Below are 19,347 nucleotides of genomic sequence, written 5' to 3' on the forward strand. Positions count from 1 at the left end.
GCAATTCACACATTTCTTGGTCACAGGACCCTTTTCCACTCTAAAAAAAAATCATTAAGTGCCCTAATGAGCTTCTATAATGCGGGTAATATCTATCGTTGTTTAGCATATTAGAAATTAAACTGAGGAAATTGTATCGATTTAATTCATTTAAACATATTAAACCCATTACCTATGTAACACAAAGACCAATTTATATGAAAAATATAACTATATTTTCCAAAACAGAACAGCGAAATTAGTGGAAAGAGTAGCCTTGTGCTTTTATATTTTTGCAAATCCCCAGTCTGGCTTAATAGAAGACAGTGGGTTTCCTGTACCTGTTTCTGCATTTACTCTGTGAAGGTGTCACACATCCTCCACCCTTTAGAAAACTCCACTTTACACTCATGAGAGAGAACATGCGTGCGTGTGTGCTAAGTCACTTCGGTCACGTGCGACCCTATGGACTGTAGCCCACCAGACTCTGCTGTCCATGGGATTCTCTAGGCAAGAATATTGGAGTGGGTCGCCATGCCCTCCTCCAGGAGATCTTCCCAACCCAAGGGTCGAATCCACGTCTCTTACATCTTCTGCAATGGCAGGCAGGTTCTTTACCACTAGTGCCACCTGGGAAGCCTGGAAGAGGTGAGAGAATTAGAAAAGTAGAATTCCTTTCACATGGAAAGAAGCTTCGAGAAGGGAAGAAGCAGTCCCCATCTATGGGTTATACAGTGCAGTTGTTCAAAGACCAGACATAAACTACTCAAGATAACCTTAGGTGGGAAAAAAATGCCAGTCTTCAGCCCCCCAAGTTGAACTTGGAGGTACTGCTAATAGCTCTGTAACCTGTGGGTTAGCAGGCAGGACTTGTTGCCTGGCTTCTTCGTATCTTAACCTTGGAGAACAGCCTCTGGGCAGGGTGCTGTTTCGGGAACACATTCAGGAAGGACTTTCAACACTGACGTTATTGACAGAGCCTTCTTCACGGCAGCACATTTCTGGAAGCTGTGCTGTGAATGCGATTTTCTCCCAACAATAATGGTATAATTGGGTTGAGCTTATCTTATCAAGGACTTGGAATTAGATAAATCATCACCATGGCCAGCCATTCAAATTAAATCAGAGTTTCAGGGACTGGAAGTGTCGGTAACCATTTTTAAAAAGTGAACTCATGCTCCAGGTTTTATGAAACAGACTTAACTGTGTACATGGAGACCAAGGAGTGTGGGGTACAGAAAGTGTATGAAGAGTCTATCACAGGCTGTAATTATGCCCTTGTCACTGAAAATGAATATACTCATCATAGTGAGTATTGGCTGATAATTTTCCACTTGTGCTTTTAGAAGAGTTTGTGGTTGGTTGTGGCAGGGAGAGGAGGGGATGGAGGGAATTCAGGTGACTTAAAAACAAGACATTTACAAAAGTTTGACCCGACGGCTTTTTCTGTCCGTTTTTTATACCATGGTGAACAGAAACGTTTGAAATTATTCTACCAACATATCACAATCATATTTGAGAATCACAGTTTCAGAAAAAATTCATAGTAGTAGCAGGTAGATTTGTCACTTGGTCTTTATTTATTTTTTATTTGGCTCTGTTTGGGTCTTAGTTGTGGCATGTGGGATCTTAGTTCCCTGAGCTGGGTTCGAACACAGGTCCCCAGCCCTGGGAGTGCAGCATCTTAGCCAGGGAAGTCCTTGGTCTTAATTCGTATATTTAAATAAGATGGATGACTTCCAGCCATTAGCCAGTGCCTGAGGATGCTTCCTGATGATGTGTGTGTTGGGGGGGGGGGGGGGGGGCAGGCAGCGGCTAGCAGGGTCCCCAAAGCCTTTGTTACAGGTTTGAATATCACCACTCAATTGACTAGTTAAAAGACCTATGTCAGTTCCCTTTCAGTTTGCTTCTTTGCCTGCAAAATAGCACTAATAATAGTACTTTCTTTTTAGAGTTGTGAAGACTGTTAAGATATATGTGTGGAAAGCATTGTAGCACCCTTCCTAGGTAGTTGATAAATATCAACCATCAGCGATATTCAGTGTATTTAGTTAAATGAATTCCCAAGTTGATTACAACCACAGTCTCTACTACTATTATAACCACATGCTCTACTACTTGATGGCATTTTGAACTTTGTGTATGATAAGCATGCTGCAATCTCTACTGAATGGGGCAGAATCAATCACAGGCAAGATTGGCCACGTGAACTGGAATTGCTGTAGGCATTTCTGGAACTCGCAGTGGCGGTTGAATTCCCTAACTGCCTGAGCCACACTGTCTCATAATAGTGGTAGACTTTTACAAGCCAAGTCAAGCTGTAGGTGTAGTGTTGTTATCCCTGCCATTAACCATCCAGGAAGCTTCCTGTCAGCTCCTGCTTGACTTTCGGGACTCCATTCCACAAAGCCTGGGTGCCTAAGAATCCTCCCTTCACAGGGGCTGAATAGATCAGGGGACTGTAGAGACTTCTGTGTAGCTGTGGACTTGATCTTTCTATATATAGTCCTGAGATTTGATAGGTTCAGCTCCTGGAAAGTCCATACTCCAAACCACATCTCCGACGAGTCACTCTGATTTTTGTCCCTCGAGTCGTTGTATTGCAGTGCTGGCTTCTAGCTCAGAGTTCAGCATCAGCGTGGTTGTCAGGTTCCCGGACCAGACTATTTTCTTTGTCGTTACTTGATTAAAAGAAGTGAAAATCAGAAAAAAATAACATAAAAAGAAATCACGAGGTGGATCACAGTGGGCAATGTTTTGGCCTCCGTCAAGTATTCTTTGCACCTCAGCTGGTCTAGATCGTATCACGGAGGCCCTGTTCAAAATATGTGCTCTCCCTGCAGGATTGTACTTGACAAAATAAAAAATATTAGAGTCCAGGGTTAAATGTCTGCACATTTCAAGCATGTTTACTGGGATCTGAAATTCAACATGTCATCAATGGCATGACTGACTCAGAGAAAAATCTTTAGAGTGGCACTATCTCTTGAATAATCTTAACATAGCCTTCCCCCATCATGGATGGAATCCTGTGAAACGTAGAGAATCTGGCCAATGTAACTGTATGGTGATAAATTAGATTAAAAATTTTTCAAAAATCAGTTATGTGGAATTGGTCTTGAAGAGTTCGGTTATTCTGTTACCATGATGTCTTCACTTACTGTTTGTATTTGGGTTATGTTGTTTGAAGGACATACAGGTATAATAAAAGTATTATTAAAGCTGCCCCCTCTTCCATCACTATGCACCCCCACTCCACACATCACCTCTTTTAAAAAGGATTTTACTCGTTTTTCTTTTGTACCGTGTTTGTAAGTGAATTTTTATTCTGTCACCTTGATTTCTTTTCAGTATTCTTCCTTCTACAAAATTCTTTAAAAATATTTCCCAGGTATTCATGTAGCAAAGAGATAAATATTCTTCACACACACACACAAAACAGTAATATCATGACAGTAGCTAACCCTTGTATTATGGTGAATCAGGTGTTGTTTTTAAGCCCTTGATACGCTTCCTAGCCGTCCTTTGAGGCTGGTACTGTTATTAAGGAAGAAGCTGAGGTGAAGATGAGGTTATGAAGGCATGTCAAGGTCACATAGGTAGCAGGAGGGGAGTTTAAACTATCAAGCAGGTTTGTTCAGAGCCCCCAGTCTTAAGGTATTACACACAGTCCTGCCTTTGTTTCCATAAAGAATAAGGGGAGCAGATATATAAAGTGAAAACTGGCTTCCAGCTTTGTGGACTGCGTTTTTTGTCTTTGTTTCTGACTGCACTGTGGAATCTTAGTTTCCTGAACAGGGATCGAACTCGTACCCTCTGCAGTGGAAGCACGGATTCCTAACTACTGGACCGCCAGGGAAATCAGGTGGACTGCATTTGATCACCTACTTCTCAGCACTTTAATTGTTACTGCATTCTGACCATAGAATATCTGGAAGGGAACAACGGAAGACCTCAGTATTAGGGGAGTGGGGGGAAGCCCAAACATCCAGTTGATTACATTTCAGAGTTTCTGATAATCAGCAAAGCCTAGGTTTTGGGCAGGTAATCTTCAGAACCAGAAGGAAAAGAGAAAGCTTCCATTGGGCTTGCGCTGCTTCAGATGTGCAGTGTGGAGCCAGACACCATAAATGATCTTGATCAGAAAGAAGAGGGGGTGGGAGGATCCACCATGGCTTTGCTGGAGTGTTTTAAGAGCTTGGATTCAGGAGTGACTTGGAGGAAATTGGAAAACGGAGTCAGTGACCAAGGAAGACTATTTAAAAAAACAGCCCCGATAATAGGAACCTCAAAGAGTCATGGACTCAGCTTGAAAGCTCATGGTCCTGAGACTATGGGAAAAATATAATGAGAACGAAAAGCGATGTCATCTCAGGTTCAGAACCGGAACGGATAGACCCATCTAACCAGCACACAGAACTCCCCCACTGCCATTATGCTCCTTTCAAGACAGGAGGTCGATCTTCAGCCCAGGGAGAGTAGAATACTTGTAAGAGGAAATTGAAACACAATATAGGGGAGCTGATCGTGCAGGCGCGAGGAGCAGCACTGAATGAGTTGGGAGCCTCTGGCCAGTGTGAATTCCGTGAATTTCCTCCCGGTGGGCTCGGAGGACTCGCCCACTGCTTTCATCTTTGAAGATTTGTGGAGAACTAGGGAAATTACTAGTGAACTGGGGATGGGATAATGTCCCAATTAAAAGAAAAGCCAAATTCAGAGGATGTGGTGATCAGATAAAGGAAGAGAGGACCCCATGCTGACCTGGGGCAGAATTCTCCAACCAGTAATGAGGACAGGTTGGCTGGAAAATTTCATTTTCAGATGTACACAGTGGCTAGGAGACAGCGTGAAATTTTTCAGAAGAGAAATAATTGTTTCTTTATTCTCTTTTGTGGTAAAGATATTCAGCTTGGAGACTGGGGCAGAAAGGCAAGAATGTCCGTATGTGGAGTTCAGAAAGGATTGGGGAGACGGAGGCATTGGGCTGAATATGTGGGCCGCTCCCATTGCTACATGGGCACTTGTCATCCACCACCTTATCCCCCAGTTTATCCACCACATCTCTTGAGGTTACGTTTTAGTGAATCTTGGGTCAGGGCCCAGGAATCAGAAATTTTGGCGACTCTCCCGGATGACTTGCTATGCTGAGTAAGTTTAGGAATAACTGGGTCTTAGGACAGACAGACCACGAGGTAGAGCCATGTTGTCATGAGAGTATTAATACTGTTATTAGTAATGGCTAATGCATCAAATAGCCAGTTGTCAGACACTATTCTAAGCGCTTTACACATTGTCTTGTGTAATCCTCACACCCACCCTCTGAGTGGGTGCTGTCTCATTATACACAACATGGGGAACTGGGACTTCTGAGTTGTGTGTGCTCAGTCATGCCTCACTCTTGGCGACCGCATGGACTATACCCTGCCAGCCTCCTCTGTCCATGGGGTCTTCCAGGCAAGGATACTGGAGTGGGTTTCCATTTCCTACTCCAGATGGGCAGGATTCAAGCTCAGGCACTCTGGCATGTTGAAAACCTGAGCTGCCCCTCCAAGAGCCTGGGTAGGTGGGAAGGGCCGTGTCTGGGCATGCATCACGCCCTGTCTTTAGATTCTGAGCAGCATCGCTGTGAAGACATTGGGGTGATGCAGACAGGAGTCAAGACTAAATCTGGATGGAGTTATTAATTTATCGAGATAAAATCTTGGAGGGTTAAATGTAATTGCTGCCCCTTGGGGCCCCAAATCAGAGCAAAGAAACTGAAGCCACGACTCACCACTTGCCTGGTGGAAAAGCTCTGCGTTGTTTGGGTTGACTGCTCGCTCGATATAAATCAACAGGGCCTTTGTCTCTGCTGCACCTTTCGCCTGGGATGCCCTTTCCCACTTCCTTCTCTTTTCTTCTGGCAAATTTTTAATCATCTTTAAAGACAGCGCCTAAATGTCACTGCAGCTTCTTTGATTTCCACAGGCAGATTTATCATCTTTTTCTGCTGCTTTAGCACTTTCTTCCTGACGTTATAATTTTGCGATTAGCTTTCTTAGTTTGTGCCACTCATGTCCACGGTCACCCAGCTGGAAACACGGAGGAGGGCAAAACCTCCTCCTTCCTTCCTTCCCTCCCTCCCTCCCACCCTTCCGCTCTGAGGCCCTGCCCTCACGGAGCCCGATGCATCATTTGTAACTGTCTGCATATTGATGCAGTCACCCCTTTTCTCAGTCCTGCAGCCCCTGCCTGATTCACATCTGTGCCCTAACTTGTCCCCAACCTGTCACTCGTTGTCCCACCCATATACACACACACACGTTTTCCACGAAGCATCAGAAAGTTCTCTATCAAACACAGTCTGCCTGTGTTGGACACACATGCCTGGTTCTCCCCAGCCAACAGAATAACCCCAAGCCCCCAGTCATCTCTGAGCTAACCTCCTCTAACTCACCAGCCTCAACTTTTGACTCCCTGCCTTGCTTCTTAGACTCCAGTGACACAGAACTCATTGTCATTCCCCAGGCAGTGTGCTGTTTCTTGCTGCCTCGTTCTGGCTCGAGCAGTGACTGCCTGGGATGGTTTCCCCGCACCCCATCCCCTTGCCTGGCTCCTCCTGGGATCTCTGGAGGCCCCCAGATCCCTGCCCTGGGCTCTGTCCACCCCCCTCTGCATCCTGCTACCTCTGACTTGCCGCTTTCTATTGCAATCATCTCTCCTTTGCTCTCACTTGAAACCTTGAACTTCTTAAGGGCAGGGCAATGTTTCCTTCTGTTTCTGGCAAGTGGACACTCAGTATATGTTTCTGCAAAGAATTGTAATTATTTGTCCTACTTGGCAAAAGCCTTCAGGGTTAGAATCTTGCCTCTTCCTCTTCCTGGAGGTGAGAGCGTGGGTATTCACCTTTGAGTGAGCATCTCTTTGCTCATTTATAAACTGCAGCTCTTTTCACTCCCCTCAGGGGGCTACTGTGAGAATTAAGGGAGATGGCCATGTTTTATAAAACTTAACTTTCTAGTCTGGGGATCCACAAACTTCAGTCTCGATGCCAGATTTGGGGCCAGGAATCTTTTTCAAGTTTTAAAATGCTTTTTAAAAAATCATGAAGAGAATACTACTTTTGGACACTTGAGAATTACATGAAATTTCATTATTGGTATCCATGAATGAAGTTTTATTTGAATGAGCAGAGCCACATTTATTCATTTACCCACTTTTGCACTATGACAGCAGAGCCATGGAGACTCTGTGGCCTGAAAAGCCTCAAATATTTACTATCTGGCCCTTTCCAGAAGCCTGGTGCTGGCTCAGCTGATAAAGAACCCGCCTGCCAATGCAGGAGAGGAAAGAGATGAGGATTCAATCCCTAGGTCAGGAAGATCCCCTGAAAAGGAAATGGCAACCCACTCCAATGTTCTTGTCTGGAGAATCCCATGGACAGAGGAACCTGCCAGGCTACAGTCCATAGGGTTGGACAATGTCAGACACACTCTAGCAACTTAGCACTCACCTGGGGCGGAGGGCTCCCCAAGCGGCTCAGTGGTAAAGAATCTGTCTGCCAACGCAGGAGAAATAGGAGATGCAGGTTCAGTCCCTGGGTCAGGAAGATCTCCTAGAGGAGGAAATGGCAACCCACTCGGGTATTCTTGCCTGGAAAATCCTGCAGACAGAGGAGCCTGGAGGGCTGCAGTTCATGGGGTCGTAGGGAGTCAGACACGATGGAATGACTGAACATACACGCGCTTAGGGCAGGTCCATTGGAAAATAAGACACTAGGAGTGGAGTTAAATAAGAGATGACAGACTTCCACTAGTCTGTAGATTTCATTGACCTCTGAGAGCTCAACCTAGAAAACCGCATGCTGCCCTGACCCCACCCCCCAGGAAGGAGTGTGACCCTTGTTTGCTTCTGTCCTGCTCTCCCCTCTCCTCTCATCCACCTCCTGGGGTTGGATCCCCGCCCTGGCCCCCATCTGTAGCAGGAGGACTGAAGATCAAGAGGCCCCTGGCGCCTAACCTATCACTGGGTCACAGGTTTACAACACATTGGTCCAATTGCTGTGGTGAACCTGGGACTTCTCTTTATTTGTTATCGTTAGCCTAAATAAAAACTAACTAGTAGTCTTACTCTGTGTCAGGCCCAGGATGAATGGCTGGATATCTGCAGCTGGCAAATAGCAAAATATCACCCAGTGTCCCAAACTTGATGATTATTGAAAGCCCAAGTTCTTACCGATCAGAGAGCCCTAGATATTATCTTTCTCATTTTGAAATATGCAGAGCAGGCAGGGTATATAGGAGATGATACATACCTATCATTCTGTGCCTATGCACACCTTCACATTTTACCCTGTTTGCTTTAGATTCTGTTGGAAAGAAATGAATTATGACAAATAAAATCAAAGCTGCCTGTAGGATTCTTTCTGGTGCTCCTCCTCACTCGCCTTCCCTGGGGTAGCCACTCTCCTAAATTTGGTGCTTATCAGTTCCTAGTATATTTTTATATTCTTACTACATATGTATTACATTACCTTTTGAATTTAAGTCTTATATATAAAAACTGTCATCAGTCATGCTTTGGGTTTTTGCTTTTGGTTTGTAAAGATTTAGACTGCAGTGTATCTTGGTACCAATCTGATTTTGGAATGTTTTATAAATAGATTTCTAAACTTACTAAAGATAATAGTCATTCCTAGGTTGATTTATAGTTAAATTTCTCTCTCAACCTTACATGAAAGTTAAAGTAACTGAGTATCTGTTTTGCGATGGAACCTTGTGGATAAATGTAGCTCTAATTCTTCCATTTTAATGCTATTTTCTCCTTGACTAAGTGAAAATCTTTTGGTCCACTATTGATGGGCGTTTAGGTAGTTTCTAGGTCTTGCAGTTATGACTGTGCTGAAGTGAACATTCCTACACATGTTGGCTAGGGCACCCATGGGAGACTTTACCAAGAATATACCTGCAGGATATGCTACTGTTATCTTTACTAGAATTTTTCATGCTGACTGTAGCTGCATCCACTGATACCTCTGTGAAGGGGTTGATTGCTCTGTACCCTTGATTTGAGACAATCTTTTCTTGCCCATAACAGACTTAATAATTTTTGTTACTTTGGTGGGTCTGATCTAATATCTCCCTGTTGCTCCTAATACATTCTTGAGATTAGATACAGAGAGATTAGCAAAGCCCATGTCCTTTTTTCCTTGTTTTTCTCAAATCTGAAAAGAACTGTTTACATTTTAGATCAGTTTGGATTCTTGCGACTTCAGTGTCTGCAACACTTCCCATGCATCACCCAGGAAGTCCTTCAATTGTGAATCTGCATTGTATGATTTCCTTCAGACAATTGCTTTGAGGTCTCTCTATCTCTGGGGTCTCCCTTTCTCCTTCCTCCCAATTTCTGGTTCTTCTCTGCAGTGCAGACTGCTCACAAGGCTGGCCCTGCAGCTTTTGAAGTTTAAGCCCCTCCTTAACTTTGAAATTAAGCTGCTCCCTCGGGCAGCTTCTGTCCACTCGCTTCCTCCTGTATTTGGATTCCCATCAGGGCCGAGTGAAGATTATTTTAAATAATTTATTTACTTTTAAATGAAGGATAATTGCTTTACAATATTGTGTTGACTTCTGCCATACATCAACATGAATCAGTCATAGGTATATATAGGTCCCTTCCCTCTTGAACCTCCCTCCCACCTCCCAAAGGTTTTTATAATTAATGCAAATGATGCCTGTGTTCTACTGAGGCTTAATCATCCTTTGATGATGTCAGTAGGAAGTAGGAAAGAAAGGGAAGTAGTGAGGAAATTAACTCAGAGGGGTAGGTGGATAGCACTTGGTATGACTGAGTTTTAAGCCTACTGGGTATGTGTGATGAGAGGGAGGAAGATGGCAAGAGATAGAAACTTTCTAATTTTTGAGTATAAAAAGGAAACATAATTGTATTAATCTTTATTTACATTTTTAATGTGTCCTTGCTCTCAAATTAGAGAAAAATACACTTTCCTTTTTTAACTGAAGGATAGTTGATTTACAATGTTGTGTTAGTTTCAGCTATACAGCAAAGTGATTCAGTTTACATATTCTTTTTCAAACTCTGTTCCATTATAGGTTATTGAAATTGCTAGTTGCTCAGTCATGTCCAGCTCTTTGTGACCCTTTGGACTGTAGCCTGCCAGTCTTCTCTGTCCATGAAGAGTCTCCAGGCAAGAATACTGGAGTGGGTTGCCATTCCCTTCTCCAGGGGATCTTCCCAACCCAGAGATTGAACCTGGGTCTCCTACATTTCAGGCAGATTCTTTACCATCTGAGCCACCAGGGAAGCCTATTGTAGGTTATTAGAAGATATTGAATATAGTTCTCTGTGCTTACAGTAGGTCCTTCTTGTCTGTTTTATATATAGTAGTGGGTATCTGTTAATCTCAAATTCCTAATTTATCCCTCCCCTGCCTTTCCCCTTTGGTAACCGTGTTTGTTTTCTTTCTATGTCCGTGAGTCTAGAGAAATATATACTTTCAGTTGCTTGGTTTTACTTGGTATAAAACACTTTGTACCCTGCAGTAAATACATCACCATTTTGTTTTTTTAGTTCAGGAACATATTGAAACAAACTTCATAGAGAATTAGATGAGAATATACAAATCAATATGCTGGAATGTGTACATTTTTCTTGAAAAGTTGAGTTAGTGATGGTGATCTATGGAGTCTCAAAACTCTCTGGCTGTCCCCTCAACCTCACTTCTCCCCCCTCAGCTTCACTTGAGAGTTTTTCATTCACAATGACCATTTTAATGGAAATGTTCAGTCCTGAGAAGATCCTGGAATGTGCATTATTTCAATTTTGCTGTTTAAGACAAGTGGGATTTGTTTCTTCTACTCCAGTTATCAAAAAGATTAACCCTTTGCCCTCTGCGTTCTAATTGTAACCACTCCGAAAACAAAGGGGTTATTTGTACAAAATAGTGGGAAAAGCGAGGCTTTATGCCAAGTGGGATGTTTCTCTGTTGAAGGAGGTGGCGATCACGGCACACATTTTTTTCGTTGTGTTGCAGGCTTCCGTGGAGGCTTCTGGGGAGATCGCGTTATGCAAGACTGGATTTCCTGAAGATGTTTACAGTGCAGTCTTGTCCCGGGATGTGCTGGAAGGACAGCCCCTTCTCAATGGTACGGCCTCCAAAGATACATTTGTACATGCAGCGCCAGTGCTCCTGAAATACCGTTCACTGTTAAAAAGCCTCTAAATGATCTCCACCGTACAAGTATGAATTTTTCACAGTCCCTATAATGAGACTGTAGGGACTTTATTTTAGGATTACAGACGAGCTCATAAATCTCTTATGTACACAACTAGAAGGCTCCTGATCTCCTGAAAACCTCTTCCATTTTTCATTTATGGTGGAAACCATCACCCAGTTAATTTTTACCATTTTCTGCCTACATTTTGCTTCCAGTAAAAGATCATATTTACCAAATATCTGATTCTGCTGGTTTAAACATTATTTACAGCCATCATCTACTTAGTATTGCAAATCAAAGAATTGCTAAGACATGTCAAACTAACATTTAGCAAAATTATAATGAGCAGATTTAGCAGGTAAAATCTCAAGGCAAAAGCATGAAATCTGTATTTTTATTATGCCATTGTTTACTAGAAATTACTGGATAGCTGATTTAGTTGTAATACATATGAATTTCCAATATAGACTCATCTCCTATCTAATATGGATGAGATTCATTATATTGATGGATATCATATGAAAATTCTTGCCAATAAGTCTAGATAAAATCTAAGTAAAAGTTGAAATCGAAAGCAAAATTGAAAGCCCCTTCTGTTACCTCTAATTGAAAGCAAATAAAATTTTGGTTAGTCATATTTTTATGGACTTATTTATCATCACACAAAATGTCATAGAAATGGGAAAGCAGGAAGAATTGATTAGAAAGTTGTATTTAAATTCTAATTCCCCACAAATCGTGCATATATCTGAGGCTGTTTTAGATAGCCACTTTCAGAAAATCTGTGCAACCTCAACTAATTAATTGACACAGGCCTGTATTGCACATAGCCTTAATTGAAGACTCTGTCGCTCTGACAGACCTTTGTGGTATCATACTTAAGAATACCATAGACAGAGGACTTTGAAATGTAAATAGCCCCTTAGCTACTGAAGTTCCTTGTTGCCGGTTATCCTTTTATTTTCATTTCTGTTCTGATTGTGATTTGCTCACACATATGTGATCTTTCTGAAGTTATTTTTAAGACATCCTCCCATCCCTTTCTCATCACATGATATTTTAATGAGTAAATATTAAACCAGTCTGTCTCAATGCTGAATTGCTATCTCATCTAGTTGCTAATGGTTGATGCAATAGAGGTTTAATTCAAATCAAAGTGTATAGATTTTTTTAAAAATTTAATACAAGTCTCAGAGTTCTGCACATTTTTCATCTTCTTCAAATCTGTAAATTATTATGTGGCATCTTAGGACCTACCTATGTGATCTTAAGTAGTATTTGAATGCTGAAACATATTTTGATAAAATCCTAGAGAGTAATTTCTCCAGATCAAAAATTTCACTGGAATTGTTTGCATTTTTACATTTTACTTTTGAGATTCATTCTCAAGTGGATAATTCCTTCTCCTAGTTCCTTCTTCTAAAAGCTTGTTGAAATTTGCTGGTTAAGAATAAATACATGGTCTGTCTCTGGAAGCCATTGATTTAAGGTGAAATATGCTGCTATGCTGAATAGTTTTGAAAATGAAAGCCTGTTTTTAAATTATTAGATCATGCTGGTGACGAAACTCAGCATAACTGATTGCCATTATCATTTTAGTATAACCTAGAAACTTGGGACTTTTCTAGAGTTGTCAGTATAAAAGATTGAGAATACTTTTGACTCTGTGCCCTAACAATCGCTGGGGGAAGTCTGACATGACAGTCTCTGGTAGAATTTCTCCACGCTTGGTATACCTAGTTGTTACCATTTTGATCTTTTAGGCTTTCTAATAAAGTTCTTTCTCTTCTGACACATCATTACTTTTTCTCTTTATCATTCATAAAATATGTTAACAGACACCAGCATCTTAATGCTTCAAACATAAGGTTCATAATATTGACTCATTAAAAAAACTATTCTTTTAGAAGGAGGAAGATTTTTGTGAAACGTCACCATTGCTTTCTACAAGAGTGTTGTCACCACTTATGTGTATTTGGGAGAATCATTACTGAGAAAAATTTTCCCTTTTTTTTTTTTCTTTTTAAAGTTTCTGTTAATAACTGTTTGGAGTTTTTAGTGACGTGATAATTCAAAAGTGGCTGTGTACACTTAACCCAAATAAATACCAAGTCATAATTATGTTCATGAATTCTATGTTCTGTGCTAAGTGCATTCACCATGTATATTCTAAAGCTGAGAGTAATCTGCTGCTGGGCCAACCAGAGTGATCACCTTGGCCATGGTTTTGTGATTTATGGTGTTTAAGGAAATAAGTAATTGTGCATAATAAATATGCAGCAGTTTTCCAAGGCATTTGCCTTGTGGCAGATTTCTATCTTATTAAGGTTATAGTCTAAAAGCCTTTTGAAATTGTAACTCCTAACCTTTGATGCTTTCTTTCATTTCCCCCTGATGACTTTTGGGGAGAGGAGGACCATTGTCCAAACATAGGTATAGAATGGTTTTGTAGAGTAGATTTCTGGTTCACTAGACCTTGTACAGTAGTTTAACTTTCAGGTGTATAAGGGCCATCAATACCGATTCTTCTTCAAACAGTGAAGTCACAATCTTTTTGAAAGTGCTTGAAAAACATGAAGCATTAGAGGGAGAGAGAAGATGTTAGAGTTATGTTAGAAAAGCTGAACTCTTGTCTGAAGAGCATTCTCTTCTCCCCACCTGCCCCTCCTATTTTCTGCTGTTGTAATGAATTTCATAGAAAGAATGGACCCAGTAAGCTAGTTCCATGCCTCCAATTTCTGTTCTGGTTTTCATCAGTGAGTTTTTGGTAAGATCATAAAGAGGGCAAAGGTATTTTGTGATCAACCTTCACATTACCTATTATATCATGTCAAATATTTCCACTCTTTTGAAAAAAAATGTTCAGTGCTTAAAAAAAAAAAGTGGCTATCCAGGCCTCTGTTCCATTTTGTTAGCAAAACCAGATTTTGCTTAACTGTGCCTCTATTTTTGAACTTACAGGTTGTTTCCAATTTTTCTCTTATACATATTGTGCTGCTATGGAGATTCTTTTTTAGCAAACTTTGATTTTTCTTTACGGATATTTTCTTTGGAGATTTGTGTTCAAAAGTAAAATTCCTAGGCCAAAGGTAATGGATTTGTTTGTTTGTTTGTTTGTTTTACATTTTTGTAGAACTCTTTTCATGGTTAAAAGTATGTTTGTTCTTTACTCCATCCTCATAACCACTGAATTTTACAATGTTTTTCATTTTCCTACTTCCCCTAGATGAAAAACATTCCTCTTTTTAAATCCCATGGTACCCTCTGGGTTTGCCTTTTGTAAGTTAGGATCAATTTTAATATGTTTAGGTCATCATTTTTGCCTTGCATTTTTCTATTCTGTTTTAAAAGCGTTTCTTGCCAACCTCTTCATTTTATAGATAAGCAAATTGGAGCTCAGAGAGATATAGGCTTTTCCCATGATTATACAGTGCTTTAGATTGTCAGCTACAGATTTGGAATTAGAACTCAGGTTTCTGATACAATTTAGTGATGATGCTAATGATGAATTAAAAAAAGACATTATGGAGTAACACAGGGAAGACTATGAGCTAGCCTACCTGTCCGTGTATCTTGTGACAAGTCTATCTTAGAACTGGTCTTTATTTCCCACTTAGCACCATGGCTTTTGTGTTATTAGACACATTTGGGAATTGGTGACTCTAAGGCAGGGCTTGCTTGGTGACTCAGACAGTGAGGAATCTGCCTACAGTGCAGGAGACCTGGGTTCTATTCCTGAGTCAGAAAGAGCCTCTGGAGAAGGGAATGGCTACCTGCTCCAGTATTCTTGGCTGAAGAATTACATGGCCAGAGGAACCTGGCAGGCTACAGTCCATGGGGTCCCCCTGTGATTAAAAAATATCTTCTGATGATTGTCACCATGAGTATTTTTTGTGCATACCTGTTTACAAGCAGAAATTTAGGGCTTTTGAAAATAATATTTAGTCTCAAATATTTAACTTACACTCCACTGAGCTAGAAAGAATCTCTTGTGGTAGCACATTACTTGAAAATAAAATAACTGAAGTCATAAATTTTCATTCTGTCACCAACGGTGCATCTGACACTAGGAAATAACAACCACACTGCAACATCACAGAGCATCTAGGCTGTTTTTAGTGTGGATGTTATGAGTGATTTTCCTGTATGTTTTGCACTGGTGGTCTGTATGCTTAGACATCTCGCTTAAGTAAACTCCTCCGACTCTGGTCAACATAAATAGCAACCTGCAATTACCAAGAAGCTCTTTAGTAATGCATTCAGACTCACCAACTCTGGGCAGCCCATGATGACTATTTTCAACTAGATAGAATTTGATTTAAATTAGTTTACTTACTGACTGAGGCTCCCCTCTGCATTAACACTCTGGGAGGAAGCTGTCATATGGTATCTTCAGATATCAGTACTGAAATCATTTTTATTATTTAGTAGGACTATACAACTGCACTACTTTTTTTTAAAAAAATAATCTGACTGCTCATGTATGATATGCATTACTTAATTTGGGAGTCAGCTATATCTTAAGCAGATCTTCTTTTTTCCAGGCTTGTACTAATATGTTAGGAAATCTTGGCTTTTGTTTTAATTAGCCTTTTTCATTTTGACAGATCTTTTTTTTTTTTATTGTTTTGTGTAAATGTCTTAAGATACTTAAAAGGTAGGGTTAGAAGCATCTTGTTTATACAGCCTTTTGCTAACTTTATGTGTGTGTCTTAGTCGTTCAGTTGTGTTCGATTCTTTGCAACACCATGGACTGTAGCCCACCAGGCTCCTCTGTCCATGGGGTTCTCCAGGCAAGAATGTGGAGTGGGTTGTTATTCCCTACTCCAGGGGATCTTCCAACCCGGGGATTGAACCTGGGTCTTCCGTATTGCAAGCAGATTCTTTTGTCATTTGAGTCACTGATTTCCAACTGTGAGAAAAAGGCGTTAAGTTTCCAGATGGTTCTCTTGGATATTGATGATAGGCTCTTAGGAGTTACAAATGAAACACAGCCATGTAGATTCTCTAGGGTGGAGAGCTTTTACTTTTAATAGCTTGTGGCAGCTATTTTTTAAGAGCTATTAGGTATATAGTAAGATCAACATAAGAACTAAGAGATTTCATCCTTGTTCTCATCATAACCATTTAGACTTTATTTAATACTTGGCATTCTTTTATATCCCTTTTGATGTGATGTGTTTTAGGTCTAGGTTTCTTAATGCAATCCTACAAACCAAGATAAGCCAGTTTGGGTGGTCACTTCTTTGTTTTAAGTCCTTTTGCAGTTATTTATAGCCTTCAGTAATTTGGAGTAGCTGAGGTCTGCTGTCTCACAAAGTAGCAACCAGATCTGTGTTGAAGAAAGTCACACTTCACCTATGCAGACGTGTTAACAAGCAGGCACTGGATGGTTTAAAATCTGCCCTCCTAAGATCTGAGGGCCCCTTTCTGTCTGTCCTTTTAGGCTAAATAGTAAGCCTCTGGTGGGGAGTAGAAACTAAACACAATAAATAAGATTTACTTTATGTTAGATGCTATGAAGAAAAATAAGACAGAGAAGGCAAATTGGAAGAATGTGTGGTTTTGTTGTTTAAATAGGATGGTCAGGGGGAGTGTCATTGTATAGGAGACATTTGAGTAAGAATTGATATTGCAGGTGGTTCAAGTACTGTAGATAACTGGGAGAGAAACATTCAGAGTAACAGCGAACTGCAAATGCAAAGTCTGTGTGACATTTGTGTATCTTCCTTGAAGAAATGTCTGTTCAGGTCCTTTGCCCATATTTTAATTGTTTGGTTCTCATTTTTAAAGTTTTTTTTTTATATATATTCTGGATACTAGATCTTTATCAGATAGATGACTTGTAAATATTTCTCCCATTCTTTAGACTGTCTTTTCATTTTCTTGATAATATCCTTTTATGCACAAAAGGTTTTGACTTTGACAACGTACAGCTTACCTGTTTTTCCTCTTGTTGCTCTTGCTTTTGGTGTCATGTCTAAGAAACTGTTGCAAAATTCAAGGTCATAAAGATTTATTCCTATGTTTTCTTCTAAGATGTTTTATGATTTTAGTTCTATTTAGGTCACTGACCCGTTTTGAGTTCATTTTTGTATGTAGTAGGAGATAGAAGCCCAACTTTATTCTCGGAATATATTTTGGCAATCGAGCTGGCAGAGTTTGATGGATTGAATGGATGGTGTGAGAAAAGAGGGGTCAAGGATGACTCTGTGATATTTGGTCCAAATCCTGTGAAGAATGTTAGTCACTGTGACGGGAATAATCAGGAGTTGGTTTGAGTGTGTGGAGATGAATGTCAAAGATAAATGAAGACATTTTGATATAGGTTTAGGGTTTAGTGGAGTGGTCTGGGCTGCAGTGTGGGTAGTTCTAAGTGTATGAAGGACAGTCATGACGCAGGGTGAAATCACTAAAAGGATTTTCACTAAGTGTGAGGTAGAGCCCAAAGAAAGAAAGAAATGGTTTCATATGGAGCCTTTCAGCACTCTGGGATTAGGAAGTCAGGATTAAGAGGCAGAATGGAGGTAAACAAGGTCCCACTGTATAGCACAGGGGACTATATTCAATATCCTGTTATAAACCATCATGGAAAAGAATATGGTTGTCTGTATAGATATTTATATGTGTATAACTGAATACTTCACTGTAAAGTAGAAATTAACACAATGTTGTAAATAAACTCTACTTCAATAAAATAAGTTTTTTAAAAACCCCAAAGATTGGTTTTATGCCTTTATCAACATGATAGTGGGCATTTCCTGTAAAATATTTGGATGTTTTTTGAGTAGGGTCTCAGATGTTTGGGATACGTGGCTGTTAAAATTTTATACAGGAACTGTTTCATCCCTTTACAGTTTTGATTTCTTAATTAAAAAAAAATATGGCTGTGCTGGGTCTTCGTTGTGGCATATGGGCTTGGTTGCCTTGCAGCATGTGAGCTCTTAACTTCCCTGACTAGGAATCAAACCTGTGTCCCCTGCACTGGAAGGAGGATTCTTAACCCTGGACCACCAGGGAAGTCCCCTATGATTTCTTGTCTTAAAGATACGATTGGAAAGACAAAAGACAGAGAGGTAATGAAGACTGAAAAAGAGTGAACAGAGGGAGTTAGGAGAAAACTCAGTAGGATGTGGTACCTTCAAAGGCAAGTGAAGTTGTATTTCAAAGGAGGGAGTGACCCTCTGTACCCCAAGCTGCTGAAGTGTCAGCTCAGATGAGAACTGAGAATTCACCATGGATTTTGCAGCATGTTGGTAACTGGGTGAGTTCGATTCTGGTGTGTTCTATAGTTAGGTGGAGGCGGGAAGCTGGCCACAGATTGAGTTTTCCTTTAGAAGGACGAAGAGAAATTGAGTGGCAATTGAGAGGGAAGCAGATTCAACTGAGGATAGTGTTTTGTTTTTGTTTTTTTTTTGGTAGGGCAGAAATGGAGAATAGACTTGTGGCCACAGTGGGGGAAGGAGAGGTTGGGACAAATTGAAAGAGTAACATGAAAACATATAAATTACCATATATAAAATAGATAGCTAACTTATCAGAAGTCAACAAAATTCTGTAAAGCAGTTACCCTTCAATTAAAAAATAAATGAATTAAAAAATTAAATAAATAGCCAGTGGAATTTACTGTGTGACGCAGGGATCTCAAATCAGGTGCTCTGTGACTACCTAGAGGGGTGGGATTGGGTAGGCGTGGGAGGGAGTCTCGAGAGGGAGGGCGCAGAGGTATACCTGTGGCTGATCGTGTTGATGTATGGCAGAAACCAACACAATATTGGGGAGCAATTATTCTCCAATTAAAAATTTAAAATAAAAACGAGGATGATTTTTAAGGATGGGGGAGTAACATCCCATGCAACATGGCTGCATGTTGATGGCAAAGACTCCAGTGGGGAAGGGGAAGTGAAGGTGCAGGAGAGAGGAGACAATTACTAGGACAATATCCTGGAGTGGACTAGAGAAATGCGATCATGTGGGACTTAGAAATCTGTGCTTAAGAGGAGCCGCACAGATGTTCTTATGCACCTACTTTTGGGAACCACTCTTGCACTTTTTGTTGAGTCACTCCTGAAAGGGTTTTAAAAATCCTTCCTTTCAGCTTGGTGATTTTATATCAGCAGAAGGTTTGCTCTTCAGAAATGGCAGCTAGGATAAA

At 40.6% G+C, this 19,347-nt stretch overlaps 1 protein-coding gene across 1 annotated transcript in view; it reads left to right on the forward strand.

Moving 5' to 3' along the window:
• CDH2 (cadherin 2) overlaps positions 1-19,347 on the forward strand; it is a 253,633-nt gene that overhangs the window by 28,733 nt on the left and 205,553 nt on the right. Inside the window, exon 2 of the mRNA XM_065932405.1 lies at positions 11,009-11,120. Coding sequence (XP_065788477.1) covers positions 11,009-11,120 — 112 coding nt within the window. The remainder of the gene's footprint in view (positions 1-11,008; positions 11,121-19,347) is intronic.

The sequence above is a fragment of the Muntiacus reevesi genome, chromosome 4 (genome assembly GCF_963930625.1).
Source record: "Muntiacus reevesi chromosome 4, mMunRee1.1, whole genome shotgun sequence".
In the NCBI taxonomy this organism is placed as follows: domain Eukaryota; kingdom Metazoa; phylum Chordata; class Mammalia; order Artiodactyla; family Cervidae; genus Muntiacus; species Muntiacus reevesi.